At 27.2% G+C, this 18,674-nt stretch overlaps 1 protein-coding gene across 1 annotated transcript; it reads left to right on the top strand.

Moving 5' to 3' along the window:
* Positions 1–13,726: 13,726 nt before the first annotated feature.
* On the top strand, positions 13,727–16,314 carry LOC124459018 (ciliogenesis and planar polarity effector 2-like). Its single transcript, XM_047008579.1, is given in 9 exon segments — positions 13,727–13,986; positions 14,357–14,479; positions 14,613–14,677; positions 14,771–14,860; positions 15,191–15,229; positions 15,232–15,242; positions 15,324–15,407; positions 15,642–15,786; positions 15,975–16,314. Coding segments are annotated over 9 exon segments (819 nt in total). The 5' UTR covers positions 13,727–13,874; the 3' UTR covers positions 16,125–16,314.
* The last annotated feature ends 2,360 nt before the right edge of the window (positions 16,315–18,674 follow it).

Here is an 18,674-nt window from a genome sequence, read left to right on the forward strand (position 1 = left end):
ATTTTCACAATTTTTACAATTTTCACAAAAAGATTCATAATTCACGCATTTTCAAAATTTTCACAATTTTTACAATTTTTCACAAAAGACTATAATTCACGATTTTCAAAATTTTCACAATTTTTCACACAAAAGACTATATTCATGCGATTTTCAAAATTTTCTCACAATTTTCAAAGACTATAATTCACATTTTCAAAATTTTCACAATTTTCACAAAGACTATAATTCACGCATTTTCAAAATTTTCAATTTTTCACAAAAGACTATAATTCATGCATTTTATAAAATTTTCACAATTTTTCACAAAAGACCATATGCAATTACATTTTCAAAATTTCAATTTTTCACAAAGACTATATCCACGATTTTTCAAAAATTTTCACAATTTTCACAAAGACTATAATTCATGCATTTTCAAAATTTTCATTCAATTTTTCACAAAAGACTATAATTCACGCATTTTCAAAATTTACATTTTTTACAAAAAGACTATAATTCACGATTTTCAAAAATTTTCACAATTTTTCACAAAAGACTATAATTCAATGATTTTCAAAATTTTCACATTTTTTTACAAAAGACTATAATTCATGCATTTTCAAAATTTTCACATTTTTCACAAAGACTATAATTCACGATTTTCAAAATTTTCACAATTTTTACAATTTTTTTTCACAAAGACTATAATTCACGCATTTTCAACAAATTTTCACAATTTTTACAATTTTTCACAAAGACTATAATTCACACATTTTCAAAAATTTTCACAATTTTTCAAAAAGACTATAATTCATGCATTTTATAAATTTTTACAATTTTCACAAAAAAGACTATAATTCACACATTTTCAAAAATTTTCACAATTTTTCACAAAGACTATAATTCACGATTTTCAAAAATTCACAATTTTCACAAAGACTAGACCATCGCGATTTTCAAAATTTTCACTTTTTCACAAAAGACTATAATTCACGCATTTTCAAAATTTTCACAATTTTTACAAAAGACTAAAATTAATCAGATTTTCAAAATTTCACAATTTTTTCACAAAGACTATAATTCACGCATTTTCAAAAATTTTCACATTTTTTTACAAAAAGACCAAAATTCATGCATTTTCAAAAATTTTCACATTTTTTTACAAAAAGACCATAATTCACGCATTTTCACAAATTTTCACAATTTTTTACAATTTTTCACAAAAAGACTATAATTCACGCATTTTCACAAATTTTCACAATTTTTTACAATTTTTCACAAAAAGACTATAATTCACACATTTTCAAAAATTTTCACAATTTTTCACAAAAAGACTATAATTCATGCATTTTATAAAATTTTTACAATTTTTCACAAAAAGACTATAATTCACACATTTTAAAAAATTTTCACAATTTTTCACAAAAAGACTATAATTCACGCATTTTCACAAATTTTCACAATTTTTCACAAAAAGACTATAATTCACGCATTTTGAAAAATTTTCAATTTTTCACAAAAGACTATAATTCGCGCATTTTCACAAATTTTCACAATTTTTTACAATTTTTCACAAAAAGACTATAATTCACGCATTTTCACAAATTTTCACAATTTTTTCAAAAAGACATAATTCACATTTTCAAAAATTTTCACAATTTTTACAAAAGACTATATTACGATTTAAAAATTTTCACAATTTTTACAATTTTTCACAAAAGACTATAATTCACGATTTTCAAATTTTCACAATTTTTACAATTTTTCACAAAGACTATAATTCACGATTTTCAAAATTTTCACAATTTTTACAAAAGACTATAATTCACGATTTTCAAAATTTTCACAATTTTTTACAAAAGACTATAATTCACATTTTCAAATTTTCACAATTTTACAATTTTTCACAAAAGACTATAATTCACGCATTTTCAAAATTTTCACATTTTTTACAAAAGACTATAATTCACGATTTTCAAAAATTTTCACAATTTTACAATTTTTCACAAAAGACTATAATTCACGCATTTTCACAAATTTTCACAATTTTTCAAAAAGACTATAATTCACGCATTTTCAAAATTTTCACAATTTTTCAAAAAGACTATAAACACATTTTCAAAATTTTCACAATTTTTCACAAAAGACTATAATTCACGCATTTTCAAAATTTTCACAATTTTTCACAAAAGACTATAATTCATGCATTTTAAAAATTTTACAATTTTTCACAAAAGACTATAATTCACATATTTTAAAAATTTTCACAATTTTTCACAAAAGACTATAATTCACGATTTTCAAAAATTTTCACATTTTTACAAAGACTATAATTCATGCATTTTCTTTCACAATTTTTACAATTTTTCACAAAAGACTATAATTCACGATTTTCAAAAATTTTCACATTTTTTACAAAAGACTATAATTCACGATTTTCACAATTTTCACAATTTTTACAATTTTTCACAAAAGACTATAATTCACGATTTTCACAAATTTTCACAATTTTTACAATTTTTCACAAAGACTATAATTCACACATTTTCAAAATTTTCACAATTTTTCACAAAAGACTATAATTCATGCATTTTATAAAATTTTACAATTTTTCACAAAAGACTATAATTCACACATTTTAAAAATTTTCACAATTTTTCACAAAAGACTATAATTCACGATTTTCAAATTTTCACAATTTTCACAAAAGACTATAATTCACGCATTTTCAAAAATTTTCAATTTTTCACAAAAGACTATAATTCATGATTTTCACAAATTTTCACAATTTTTACAATTTTTCACAAAAGACTATAATTCACGATTTTCACAAATTTTCACAATTTTTCAAAAAGACTATAATTCACACATTTTCAAAAATTTTCACAATTTTTACAAAAGACTATAATTCACGATTTTCAAAATTTTCACAATTTTTACAATTTTTCACAAAAGACTATAATTCACGATTTTCACAAATTTTCACAATTTTTACAATTTTTCACAAAAGACTATAATTCACGATTTTCAAAATTTTCACAATTTTTACAAAAGACTATAATTCACGATTTTCAAAAATTTTCACAATTTTACAAAAGACTATAATTCACCAATTTTCACAAATTTTCACAACTTTTTACAATTTTTCACAAAAAGACTATAATTCACGCATTTTCACAAATTTTCACATTTTTTTACGAAAAGATTATAATTCACGATTTTCAAAAATTTTCACAATTTTTTACAATTTTTCACAAAAAGACTATAATTCACGCATTTTCACAAATTTTCACAATTTTTCACAAAAGACTATAATTCACGATTTTCAAAAATTTTCACAATTTTTCAAAAAGACATAATCACACATTTTCAAAAATTTTCACAATTTTTCACAAAAGACTATTTCACGCATTTTCAAAATTTTCACAATTTTTCACAAAAGACTATAATTCATGCATTTTATAAAATTTTACAATTTTTCACAAAAAGACTATAATTCACACATTTTAAAAAATTTTCACAATTTTTCAAAAGACTATAATTCACGCATTTTCAAAAGTTTTCACATGTTTTTACAAAAAGACTATAATTCATGCATTTTCAAAAATTTTCACAATTTTTTACAATTTTTCACAAAAGACTATAATTCACGCATTTTCAAAAATTTTCACATTTTTTACAAAAAGACTATAATTCACGCATTTTCAAAAATTTTCACAATTTTTTCACAAAAAGACTATAATTCACGCATTTTCAAAAATTTTCACATTTTTTACAAAAAGACTATAATTCACGCATTTTCAAAATTTTCACAATTTTTTACAAATAGACTATAATTCACGAATTTTCACAAATTGTCACAATTTTTTACAATTTTTCACAAAAAGACTATAATTCACGCATTTTCACAAATTTTCACAATTTTTTACAATTTTTCACAAAAAGACTATAATTCACGCATTTTCAAAAATTTTCACATTTTTTCACAAAAGACTATAATTCACGATTTTCAAAAATTTTCAATTTTTACATTTTTCACAAAAGACTATAATTCACGATTTTCACAAATTTTCACAATTTTTCACAAAAGACTATAATTCACGATTTTCAAAATTTTCACAATTTTTCAAAAAGACTATAATTCACACATTTTCAAAATTTTCACAATTTTTCACAAAAGACTATAATTCACGCATTTTCAAAAATTTTCACAATTTTCACAAAAGACTATAATTCACGCATTTTCAAAATTTTCACAATTTTTACAATTTTTCACAAAAGACTATAATTCACGATTTTCACAAATTTTCACAATTTTTACAATTTTTCACAAAAAGACTATAATTCACGATTTTCAAAAATTTTCACAATTTTTACAAAAGACTATAATTCACGATTTTCAAAATTTTCACAATTTTTACAAAAGACTATAATTCACGAATTTTCACAAATTTTCACAATTTTACAATTTTTCACAAAAGACTATAATTCACGATTTTCAAATTTTCACAATTTTTACAAAAGACTATAATTCACGCATTTTCAAAAATTTTCACAATTTTTACAATTTTTCACAAAAAGACTATAATTCACGATTTTCACAAATTTTCACAATTTTTCACAAAAGACTATAATTGCATTTTCAAAATTTTCACAATTTTTCAAAAAAGACAATAATCACACATTTTCAAAAATTTTCACAATTTTTCACAAAAAGACTATATTTCAAGCATTTTCAAAAATTTTCACAATTTTTCACAAAAAGACTATAATTCATGCATTTTATAAAATTTTTACAATTTTTCACAAAAAGACCATAATGCACACATTTTAAAAAATTTTCACAATTTTTCACAAAAAGACTATAATTCACGCATTTTCAAAAATTTTCACATTTTTTTACAAAAAGACTATAATTCACGCATTTTCAAAAATTTTCACAATTTTTACAATTTTTCACAAAAAGACTATAATTCACGATTTTCAAAATTTTCACATTTTTTACAAAAGACTATAATTCACGATTTTCACAAATTTTCACAATTTTACAATTTTTCACAAAAAGACTATAATTCACGATTTTCACAAATTTTCACAATTTTTACAATTTTTCACAAAAGACTATAATTCACGCATTTTCAAAAATTTTCACAATTTTTCACAAAAAGACTATAATTCACGCATTTTGAAAATTTTTCACAATTTTTCACAAAAAGACTATAATTCACACATTTTCAAAAATTTTCACAATTTTTCACAAAAAGACTATAATTCACGCATTTTCAAAAATTCTCACAATTTTTTACAAATAGACTATAATTCACGCATTTTCAAAAATTTTCAATTTTTCACAAAAAGACTATAATTCACGATTTTCACAATTTTTTTACAATTTTTCACAAAAGACTATAATTCACGATTTTCACAAATTTTCACAATTTTTCAAAAGACATAATTCACACATTTTCAAAATTTTCACAATTTTTTACAAAAGACTATAATTCACGCATTTTCAAAAATTTTCACAATTTTTAATTTTTCACAAAAGACTATAATTCACATTTTCACAAATTTTCACAATTTTTTACAATTTTTCACAAAAAGACTATAATTCACGCATTTTCAAAAATTTTCACAATTTTTTACAAAAAGACTATAATTCACGCATTTTCAAAAATTTTCACAATTTTTTACAAATAGACTATAATTCACGAATTTTCACAAATTGTCACAATTTTTTACAATTTTTCACAAAAAGACTATAATTCACGCATTTTCACAAATTTTCACAATTTTTCACAAAAAGACTATAATTCACGCATTTTCAAAAATTTTCACAATTTTTTACAATTTTTCACAAAAAGACTATAATTCACGCATTTTCACAAATTTTCACAATTTTTCACAAAAAGACTATAATTCACATTTTCAAAATTTTCACAATTTTTCAAAAAGACTATAACACATTTTCAAAAATTTTCACAATTTTTCACAAAAAGACTATAATTCACGCATTTTCAAAAATTTTCACAATTTTTCACAAAAAGACTATAATTCATGCATTTTAAAAATTTTACAATTTTTCACAAAAAGACTATAATTCACACATTTTAAAAAATTTTCACAATTTTTCACAAAAAGACTATAATTCACGCATTTTCAAAAATTTTCACATTTTTTACAAAAAGACTATAATTCATGCATTTTCAAAATTTTCACAATTTTTACAATTTTTCACAAAAGACTATAATTCACGATTTTCAAAATTTTCACATTTTTTTACAAAAGACTATAATTCACGATTTTCAAAATTTTCACAATTTTTCACAAAAGACTATAATTCACGATTTTCAAAAATTTTCACATTTTTACAAAAGACTATAATTCATGCATTTTCAAAATTTTCACATTTTTTTACAAAAGACTATAATTCACGATTTTCACAAATTTTCACAATTTTTACAATTTTTCACAAAAGACTATAATTCACGATTTTCACAAATTTTCACAATTTTTACATTTTTCACAAAAGACTATAATTCACGATTTTCAAAATTTTCACATTTTTACAAAAGACTATAATTCACGATTTTCAAAATTTTCACAATTTTTACAATTTTTCACAAAAGACTATAATTCACGATTTTCACAAATTTTCACAATTTTTCACAAAAGACTATAATTCACGATTTTCAAAATTTTCACAATTTTTCAAAAAGACTATAATTCACATTTTCAAAATTTTCACAATTTTTCACAAAAAGACTATAATTCACGCATTTTCAAAATTTTCACAATTTTTCACAAAAGACTATAATTCATGCATTTTAAAAATTTTTACAATTTTTCACAAAAGACTATAATTCACATTTTAAAAATTTTCACAATTTTTCACAAAAGACTATAATTCACGATTTTCACAAATTTTCACAATTTTTCAAAAAGACTATAATTCACACATTTTCAAAATTTTCACAATTTTTACAAAAGACTATAATTCACGCATTTTCAAAAATTTTCACAATTTTTACAATTTTCACAAAAAGACTATAATTCACGCATTTTCAAAAATTTTCACAATTTTTTACAAAAGACTATAATTCACGCATTTTCAAAAATTTCACAATTTTTACAAAAAGATTCACGAATTTTCACAAATTTTCACAATTTTTACAATTTTTCACAAAAGACTATAATTCACGATTTTCACAAATTTTCACAATTTTTCACAAAAGACTATAATTCACGCATTTTCAAAATTTTCAATTTTTCACAAAGACTATAATTCACGCATTTTCACAAATTTTCACAATTTTTACAAAAGACTATAATTCACGATTTTCAAAATTTTCACAATTTTTCACAAAAGACTATAATTCACGCATTTTCAAAAATTTTCACAATTTTTCACAAAAGACTATAATTCACGCATTTTTAAAAATTTTCACAATTTTTCACAAAAGACTATAATTCATGCATTTTCAAAATTTTCACAATTTTTCACAAAAGACTATAATTCACGATTTTCAAAAATTTTCACAATTTTTCACAAAAAGACTATAATTCACGCATTTTCAAAAATTTTCACAATTTTTCACAAAAGACTATAATTCACGATTTTCAAAATTTTCACAATTTTTTACAAAAGACTATAATTCACGCATTTTCACAATTTTCACAATTTTTACAATTTTTCAAAAAGACTATAATTCATGATTTTCACAAATTTTCACAAATTTTTACAATTTTTCACAAAAAGACTATAATTCATGCATTTTCAAAAATTTTCACAATTTTTCACAAAAAGACTATAATTCACGCATTTTCAAAATTTTACAATTTTTCACAAAAGACTATAATTCACGCATTTTCAAAATTTTCACAATTTTTCACAAAAGACTATAATTCACGCATTTTCACAAATTTTCACAATTTTTCACAAAGACTATAATTCACGCATTTTCAAAATTTTCAATTTTTCACAAAGACTATAATTCACGCATTTTCAAAAATTTTCACAATTTTTCACAAAAGACTATAATTCACGATTTTCAAAATTTTCACAATTTTTCAAAAGACTATAATTCACGATTTTCAAAATTTTCACAATTTTTACAAAAAGACTATAATTCACGATTTTCAAAAATTTTCACAATTTTTACAAAAGACTATAATTCACGCATTTTCACAAATTTTCACAATTTTTACAATTTTTCAAAAAGACTATAATTCACGATTTTCAAAAATTTTCACAATTTTTCACAAAAGACTATAATTCACGCATTTTCAAAAATTTTCACAATTTTTCACAAAAGACTATAATTCACGATTTTCAAAATTTTCACAATTTTTACAAAAGACTATAATTCACGATTTTCAAAAATTTTCACATTTTTTACAAAAGACTATAATTCACGATTTTCAAAAATTTTCACAATTTTACAATTTTTCACAAAAGACTATAATTCACGCATTTTCACAAATTTTCACAATTTTTCACAAAAGACTATAATTCACGCATTTTCAAAATTTTCACAATTTTTCAAAAAGACTATAATTCACGCATTTTCAAAATTTTCACAATTTTTCACAAAAGACTATAATTCACGCATTTTCAAAATTTTCACAATTTTTCACAAAAGACTATAATTCACGATTTTCAAAAATTTTCACAATTTTTCACAAAAGACTATAATTCACACATTTTCAAAAATTTTCACAATTTTTCACAAAAGACTATAATTCACGCATTTTCAAAATTTTCACATTTTTTACAAAAAGACTATAATTCACGCATTTTCAAAATTTTCACAATTTTTTTTTCACAAAAAGACTATAATTCACGATTTTCAAAATTTTCACAATTTTTCACAAAAGACTATAATTCACGATTTTCAAAAATTTTCACAATTTTTCACAAAAGACTATAATTCACGATTTTCAAAAATTTTCACAATTTTTCACAAAAAGACTATAATTCACGATTTTCAAAATTTTCACATTTTTCACAAAAGACTATAATTCCCACATTTTCACAAATTTTCACAATTTTTCAAAAAAAACTATAATTCACGCTTTTCAAAAATTTTTGCCATTTTTCACAAAACGACTATAATTAGCGCATTTTCAAAAATTTTCACATTTTTTTACAAACAGACCATAATTCACGTATTTTCAAAAATTTTCACAATTTTTTACAATTTTTCATAAAAAGACTATAATTCACGCTTTTCACAAATTTTTGCAATTTTTCATAAAAAGACTATAATTCACGCATTTTCACAAATTTTCACAAAAAGACTATAATTCACACATTTTCAAAATTTTTACAATTTTTCACAAAAAGACTATAATTCACGCATTTTCAAAAATTTTCACAATTTTTCACAAAAAGACTATAATTCACGCATTTTCAAAATTTTCACAATTTTCACAAAAGACTATAATTCACATTTTCAAAATTTTCACAATTTTCACAAAAGACTATAATTCACGCATTTTCAAAAATTTTCACAATTTTTCACAAAAGACTATAATTCACACATTTTCAAAAATTTTCACAATTTTTACAAAGACTATAATTCACGATTTTCAAAAATTTCACAATTTTCACAATTTTTCACAAAAGACTATAATTCACGCATTTTCAAAAATTTTCACAATTTTTCAAAAAGACTATAATTCACGATTTTCAAAATTTTCACAATTTTTACAAAAGACTATAATTCACGCATTTTCACAAATTTTTACAATTTTTCAAAAGACTATAATTCACGCATTTTTTTCACAATTTTCACAATTTTTCACAAAAAGACTATAATTCACGCATTTTTAAAAATTTTCAATTTTTTACAATTTTTTACAAAAGACTATAATTCACGCATTTTCACAAATTTTCACAATTTTTCACAAAAAGACTATAATTCACGGATTTTCAAAATTTTCACAATTTCTTACAAAAAGACTATAATTCACGCATTTTCAAAAATTTTCACAATTTTTTACAAAAAGACTATCATTCACGCATTTTCAAAATTTTCACAATTTTTCACAAAAGACTATAATTCACGCATTTTCAAAAGTTTTCACAATTTTTTCACAAAAGACTATAATTCACGCATTTTCAAAATTTTCACAATTTTTCACAAAAGACTATAATTCACGCATTTTCAAAAATTTTCACAATTTTTCACAAAAAGACTATAATTCACGCATTTTCAAAATTTTCACAATTTTTCACAAAAAGACTATAATTCACGCATTTTCAAAAATTTTCACAATTTTTCACAAAAGACTATAATTCACGCATTTTCACAAATTTTCACAATTTTTCACAAAAGACTATAATTCACGCATTTTCAAAATTTTCACAATTTTTCACAAAAGACTATAATTCACGCATTTTCAAAATTTTCACAATTTTTCACAAAAAGACTATAATTCACGCATTTTCAAAAATTTTCACAATTTTTACAAAAAAACTATAATTCACGCATTTTCAAAAATTTTCAGAATTTTTCACAAAAAGACTATAATTCACGCATTTTCAAAAATTATACAATTTTTCACAAACAGACTATAATTCACGCATTTTCAAAAATTTTCACAATTTTTCACAAAAAGACTATAATTCACGCATTTTCAAAAATTTTACAATTTTCACAAAAAGACTATAATTCACGCATTTTCACAAATTTTCACAATTTTACAATTTTTCACAAAAAGACTATAATTCACATTTTCAAAAATTTTCACAATTTTTCACAAAAGACTATAATTCACGCATTTTCAAAATTTTCACAATTTTTCACAAAAGACTATAATTCACGCATTTTCACAAATTTTCACAATTTACAATTTTTCACAAAAGACTATAATTCACATTTTCACAAATTTTCACAATTTTCACAAAGACTATAATTCACGCATTTTCAAAATTTTCACAATTTTTCACAAAGACTATAATTCACGATTTTCAAAATTTTCACAATTTTTACAAAAGACTATAATTCACGCATTTTCAAATTTTCACAATTTTACAATTTTTCACAAAAAGACTATAATTCACGCATTTTCACAAATTTTCACAATTTTACAATTTTCACAAAAGACTATAATTCATTTTCAAAAATTTTCACAATTTTTCACAAAAAGACTATAATTCACGCATTTTCAAAAATTTTCACAATTTTTCACAAAAGACTATAATTCACGCATTTTCACAAATTTTCACAATTTTTTACAATTTTTCACAAAAAGACTATAATTCGCATTTTCACAAATTTTCACAATTTTTTACAAAACGACTATAATTCACGCATTTTCAAAATTTTTCACAATTTTTCACAAAAAGCCAATAATTCACGCATCTTCAAAAATTTTCACAATTTTTGCCAAAAAGACTATATTTCACGCATTTTCAAAAATTTTCACAATTTTTCACAAAAAGACTATAATTCATGCATTTTATAAAATTTTTACAATTTTTCACAAAAAGACCATAATGCACGCATTTTAAAAAATTTTCACAATTTTTCACAAAAAGACTATAATTCACGCATTTTAACAAATTTTCACAATTTTTCCCAAAAAGACTATAACTCACGCATTTTCAAAAGTTTTCACATGTTTTTACAAAAAGACTATAATTCATGCATTTTCACAAATTTTCACAATTTTTCACAAAAAGACTATAATTCACGCATTTTCACAAATTTTCACAATTTTTTACAATTTTTCACAAAAAGACTATAATTCACGCATTTTCAAAATTTTCACAATTTTTTACAAAAAGACTATAATTCACGCATTTTCAAAAATTCTCACAATTTTTTACAAATAGACTATAATTCACGAATTTTCACAAATTGTCACAATTTTTTACAATTTTTCACAAAAAGACTATAATTCGCGCATTTTCACAAATTTTCACATTTTTTTACAAAAAGACTATAATTCACGATTTCAATTTTCACAATTTTTACAATTTTCACAAAAAGACTATAATTCACGATTTTCACAAATTTTCACAATTTTTCACAAAAGACTATAATTCATGCATTTTCAAAATTTTCACAATTTTCACAAAAGACTATAATTCACTTTTTCAAAAATTTCACAATTTTTACAAAAGACTATAATTCACGAATTTTCACAAATTGTCACAATTTTCACAATTTTTCACAAAAGACTATAATTCATGATTTCACAAATTTTCACAATTTTTACAAACGACTATAATTCACGATTTTTGATATCAGCTAGCACTACATGAAAACAAACCTTAAAAAACACTGTCTCTTACTTTGAGGATCGCCATCCTCTTGTTGTTGGGGAATGAATTTCTAATGCCCTTGCTTATATCCATCATCAGCTCCGGTTGCATGCACCACTTTGAAGGGAACTTTCTTGGCCATTAACTACACAAAAACCGAACCTAGAATTTCATATTCATTACGTAATGTTAAATCACCAAGAACACTTATTTTAAGGCTATATGTACAGAGAGAGAACAACATTTATGACATTAATACACATGACCACTGACATTCTAAAGAAAACATTGCTCTGATTACTGAAATATATGCTTCATATTTGTAAGCAATGGCATAATTAATATCTACACAACTGGTAGACAAAATATAGGTTAAAGGAAAAAGATATTTATGGAAAACATACTCAAGAAAATTATAAGAAAGTAGGTGATTTTTACTTTTGTACAATCCTCTTACATTGAGAGCAAATATCACATATTTTTAGTGCTAAAGAAGCTTTATATCAAATTGAGAAGCAGTAAGGCTTCTATAATACTTATTCAAAGTCAACGTTGACACTTGACAACAGTAAAAAATGTAAATATTGAGAAAAATCGACAATTCTAATTTCTACGAAAATGTGCTCACCAGTTCCAGAAAATGATCATTGCAATTTGAAAGCAGGTAATACTTTAATATTCGGACGAGATTGATGTTACATACTTCAAAGTTTCAAAGAAACACAAAATCTTTCGCGCCCAAAATACTAAAGCAATTGAACAGTAAGTTACGTATTTTCATGTGGTGAGCACGAATTAATTATTTTGCATAATCAAAATAATTACTTCACAAATAAGGCAACAGAATGGCATAATCTTTGCTAAGTGCACATCAATGGACTAGACCAGGGTCTCCAAACTACGGCCTGCGGGCCAGATGCGCCCGTTGGGCCTCTCAATCCGACCCGCAGAGGCACTTAAGAAAAAAATAATAATATTATTAAACAAAATAAACTTTGTGCAGAAAGTTCCCGTTATGTCCCAAGCCAACTAGCAAGAGTGGCTTACGTCAATTTTTCTCCGAACTTCCTACTTCCGTTTCAAGCACATTGCGAAATTTAAAAAGCTGAAGGATAACGTGGAAATTTTTTATATTCTTCGGCCCTCAACATGCTGGATGAAAGTTCATGTGGCCCTCTGGCTGTAAGTTTGGAGACCCCTGGACTAGACTATGGTCATATGGTGATTCCACAGAGATTTAGATGTTCGATAGCTCTAGGTTCAATAGTTTTATTGCAGTATAGGTGCTATTATGTAATCCTATGAGTTGTGTCATGTTCTTTTTAATTCCAAAATTACTTGGTTCTTTAGTTAATATTTAATATATGATGTCACACCAGTGCGACTAGAACGTTATATAACCCTATAGTCGCATTTTCGACTTATTTGGTCTTGTATAATAGAGTTAAATAAAAGAGTGTAAGAATTAAAGGTTGAAATGTAAGAGTTACATGGCTGAAATGGATGTGTTTCATCATATTTTGTACTACATGAAGTTCCTTGCTGCTAAGAAAATATGGCGTGTCTTTTGTTTACAACCTACGACCATGCGTAACGATAGAGAATAATGTCCATGATCATGTCTGATAGAAAGAAACGCCACCATTTCGTGCATTATGATTGGCTGGAAAGTCAGGAAGGAAAAGAATTCCTTGGCATTCTCTTAAGACGAAATAAACGAAGAATATTCGGTCAGAGAACCCATCAATAATTTTATCTTACCTTGTCCTTGTATAGAAAATAACCACCTTAATTATACGACATCCTTTTTTCCTTTCTTGATATAACCTTTCCACAGCATTGATACCTATTCCTTTACTCAACTCAAATACCATTCGTCATTTAGTAATTTTAACCAACTGAGAGCGTTTTCATGTTCTACGCAATTCTTAAACTGCAAATAAAATAATTGAAACCTTAAATGAACCAGCAATATTGGTGTTGCAAACAAAAATTACATTACACTTCTTGTCAATTGGTACTCCAATATGGCGGCTATGACGTCAGGTAAAATTATCTACACTGCAAAACATAATTGTTGTCTTTTTACTTGTCATTCAGGAATTTTGGAGAAACCTGCCCTCCCGTCTGGTATAGCTCCTCCGATAGTCCCATACAAACTGTTACTGCTTGGAAAAGCAGCTGTTGGTAAAACAAGTACGGTAGCAAAGCTTGCTGGAAAAGGTAGTTCAAGAAACGTGTGCAATTCTCCACAATAGCATTTCAATGATCTTTTGTCAAAGTTCACAACTAGTAATGTCCTATGATTTGTGGAATGAATTACCTAGAAAGTATATATAATTTGTTTTCCTTCCAGAACTTGCTTCGACGTACGCTGAAACTCCTGGGATCCAAACGACTTTGATATATTGGCCTGCAAAGGTCTGTTTCTTTTGGTCGTTTCTCAGGAATTGATTTGCATAACTTGACCAAAAATTATGCTAGTTGAAATTATGGATGTCAATTTTCATGCAGTTAATATCCTCGTCCGAAGTCGTTCTATTTCAACTTCATTTCTGGGATGTTGGAGATTACGCGATGAAAAAGTTTGAACACATCAAAAAAGTGAGTTCATTGTTTTAACACCATACGCCAAAATAATGCAACTAAGTTTTTGCTTGAAAATTTATTCGGAGTCAGAGTTCGGTGTGGCAATGATGCAACTAGATGCTCTCCCCCTTATCGCTTGATAACTACTGTACTCTCCTATCAATTAATGTCCTCTCGTTGATAGTTATTGTCTTTTCTTTGATTAACTACTGTACTCTCCTATCATTCATTGTCCTCTCGTGGATAATTTTACCCTCTTTGATACCTACTGCTCTTCGTCTTCATAACTTCGGACGTCGTGAAGACCTGATGATTCTTTATTAACCTTGTCTTTAATTTTTCCAGTCTTCACAAATGAAACCGGATGCCGTGATATTCTTCTTCTCTTTATAGACAGGTGACTTTCAGTGAATTTAACTTTGTTTTAATCGATTCATATTATGCTTTTAATAAAACATTATATCGTATGCAAAATCAGAGCCAGTTTCGATGATTTGCCGTTCTTGATCACCAGAACATGCGAAGAACTGGATGAGCTGCCGAAAATAACTATTGGGACTAAATATCCTTTGGAACCTTTTATCACTAAACACCGATCCACTATACTCATATCAATATATCTTTGATTAGGGTCAAGTGCATAGGTGGGGTCTGGGTAAGAGGATTGGAAAACAGTTTGAAAGCAGCATTTCAAACAGCCAACAGCATTAAAATGTATACTTTGTAAGGATAAGTTAGATTATGTTTGTCTTTACTGAATTTTTTGATGAATTATTTCCTTGATGAATAAGCTCAAGTTTGACAAAGTACTCCATAGCGAGGTCACCGAAGAAGAACTTCGTGACTTTCAAGAGCAATGGCAAATTCCCGTTTTGAAAACTTGCAACAAAGACGGACGCAAACTGGCTGACGGGAGCCTAGATGGTCGTGCTGGTTTAATGGTATGTATAGTGAGAGAGACTGGTCACTAATGTTGGAGTTTTGGGGGAATGAAGTTGGTTTAGTAAATACGATATCTTTTGTGATGATCTAAATTTTATTACAACATTTGAGAAACAAATTATTTAAGTAACGATCACAATAAAATGTTCGCTCTCGAACCATTTTACGAATGCAACATTTTATTCAGGAGGTCGCGCCAATTCTCAACAAGATTGTTGATGTTTTGTTGAAAAGACGCGAGGAGAAAGCTCCAATCAACAAAATCACCAAAAACAGCCGATCGGCAATCAAGGTCAAAATAGAAGATCACAAGATGACCATCGTATCGCATACATGATTTGAAATAATTATTCTGTCCTATGCCGTTTTCTTATTTCCAATTCGAATATGGGGCAAATTTACAAGACATGTTTGTTATAATTTATTTATTTAAAAGACAACAAATAAGAAAAGTGACTGTTTTGGGTATCGCAAAATTATATAAATATGGTCTATTTTCAATATTCAATAAATATAAATAAAATACATTTTACTATGTAAAATATTTTTCTCGTACATTCGTCAACACAAGAATAATTGATTAAATGATTTATTATCTTTCTACACATTTCCAAACCAAAAACTGCGTATATAGTTTTAGTTACCATCGATGTAAATGATACTGTGATCAGGAATGGTACTGTGATCATTAATGGTACAGATATCAGGAATGGTACTGTGACTAGCAAAGGTACTGTGACTAGCAATGGTACTGTGATCAGGAATGGTACTGTGATCAGCAATGGTACTGTGATCATTAATGGTACAGATATCAGCCATGGTACTGTGACTAGCAATGGTACTGTGATCAGGAATGGTACTGTGATTAGCAATGGCACCATTAGAAATGATATCGTGATCAGAGACAGTCGTGTTCTGAAGTAGACTGGCATTGACAAAATTGAAGGGAAACATGTTTGTAAACATGCCTTTACACCCACACTGTTTTCTTCGGTCCTTGACAGTTTTGTATATCATACAACTTATGCTCGTTCCTAGTGATATCGTCAAGTGACGTCAGACTATCACGTGACACAATGCTGCATCGCATCTGAACAGATGTTGGATCCCAGTCCAAGCTATACATACTAGTTCTTTCCACGACAGGGTTTGAATCCGAGGTCTGGACTTCGGATGCAGACACAGAAACTTCACGCTTTACAAGTTTTCCTTTGTTTGGACGGTAGTTCGGAAAAGGGGGTAAAACATCATTTTCGTCATACCCCTCCATGGATCCTATGGGATCCCACTCCATACTAAACCTTGTAGACTTAGTCGAGTTGGTCGAGTTAGAACTTAATCTCGACATCATATCGCAGCCTTTCGTTTTAGGTTTCACTCTCCGCATGACAGGGAGTTCCGTGAGAGTGTCACCGCTGACTTCTTGGGAAGATATTGCAGGTACACAAGACTGTGATCTTCCTCTTTCAGGTTTTGCCAACTGTGGGTTATGACGGGCAACTTCTACATCATTCTTTTTTTCAGGGGAGGACGCCCGTCTCTTTAAGCGTTTATGAGATTTCGAAGGAGACAGAACGAAGGATGTCAATCGTTCCTTGTATGTTTGTTTTTAGGTTTTCATGCAAAGATAAAAGGCCAGGTTTTGTTTCATCTTGAGAAAAATCACATTTTTTTTCGCGATCATTAAATTGAGTTTGATGATGATGAATTTTTATTGAAGGCACCGACTGGGAACGTTTGAATTTTTTCACTAAGATCTTGGGCTTTTCTGTCAATGATTTGGATCGCTGACGATTTGGTGAAAGAGCACGGATAAGAATACAAAACGAGCTTAATCGTTTTGATCTAGGCTTACGCTCACTAGAAGTATGTTCAAGAGTTATTTCATGTTCCCAAAAATACAACCGCGGCTACCTGGCTTATCAACTTCTTGAACATTTTCGGACGAGAACGACAATCGATCATGAGCAATATTGTTTGATACATGTTCGATAGATGTCGTTCCACTAGAGACATCATTTACACCAGATGTAGATGTTGACATACATGCATACCTATCACACCAGGTCGAGGCTCTTGACTTACACGTGACTTCCAGCAATTCGCCCTCTCCATGAGAGGACTGAGCCAATGACACCTTTCTTGGTCCAAGACGCATTTTAAGTTTTCTGACGTCTTCATAGTCACATGATTCAATCCAGGATTTTGTCTTACTGCTTTGCGATGTCCAAGTTTCTATATCAAGTAAACTATCCGCCGACATACGTTTCAAGCTCGAGGATTTTTCATCGTTTGAACGATCCTTTCGAGTCGCCGTCAAGGTGGCTACAGTCTCCGAAGGTTTCAAAGAGTCCAACGAGAACTTTACGAGAGATGTTCGTTTTAAAGTACATTTTTCACAGGTGCAATCCATGTCTTTTGTGGATAATGTATCGCTTGGGTGCACATAAAGTGGAGAATATCTAAAAAATATCAACGAGTGGAAAAAGCTTAAACAACCAAGAAGAATGGTAACGATTTCCGTGTTAGGTTCTTGATCAGTCATTTGGGTGATTGCAACAACACCGTGGAACACCAAGCATAGAAAACGTCACAAAGCCTGCAAGAATCAGAGAGATATCGCTTCGAATGTCGATAAACATGTCGTTGAACGAGATGTGGCAATCCTACGCCATAAAAGAACGCAAATTTGCAGGAGGATTACGAAAGAGAAAACCAACTCCAGTAGACCACACGCTATGTACATTGACGTGGCAAATACCATATCATAGTTTGCAATGCAAAAGTTCTGCCAAGATGTAATCCGCGTCCAAGGTGGAATAATTAATAAAAAGAAAGGACCCACGTCTCGCACATGTATAGGACAGAGCGACGAAACGAAAGTCAG

This window comes from Xenia sp. Carnegie-2017, unplaced genomic scaffold (genome assembly GCF_021976095.1).
Source record: "Xenia sp. Carnegie-2017 unplaced genomic scaffold, XeniaSp_v1 HiC_scaffold_60, whole genome shotgun sequence".
NCBI lineage: Eukaryota > Metazoa > Cnidaria > Anthozoa > Malacalcyonacea > Xeniidae > Xenia > Xenia sp. Carnegie-2017.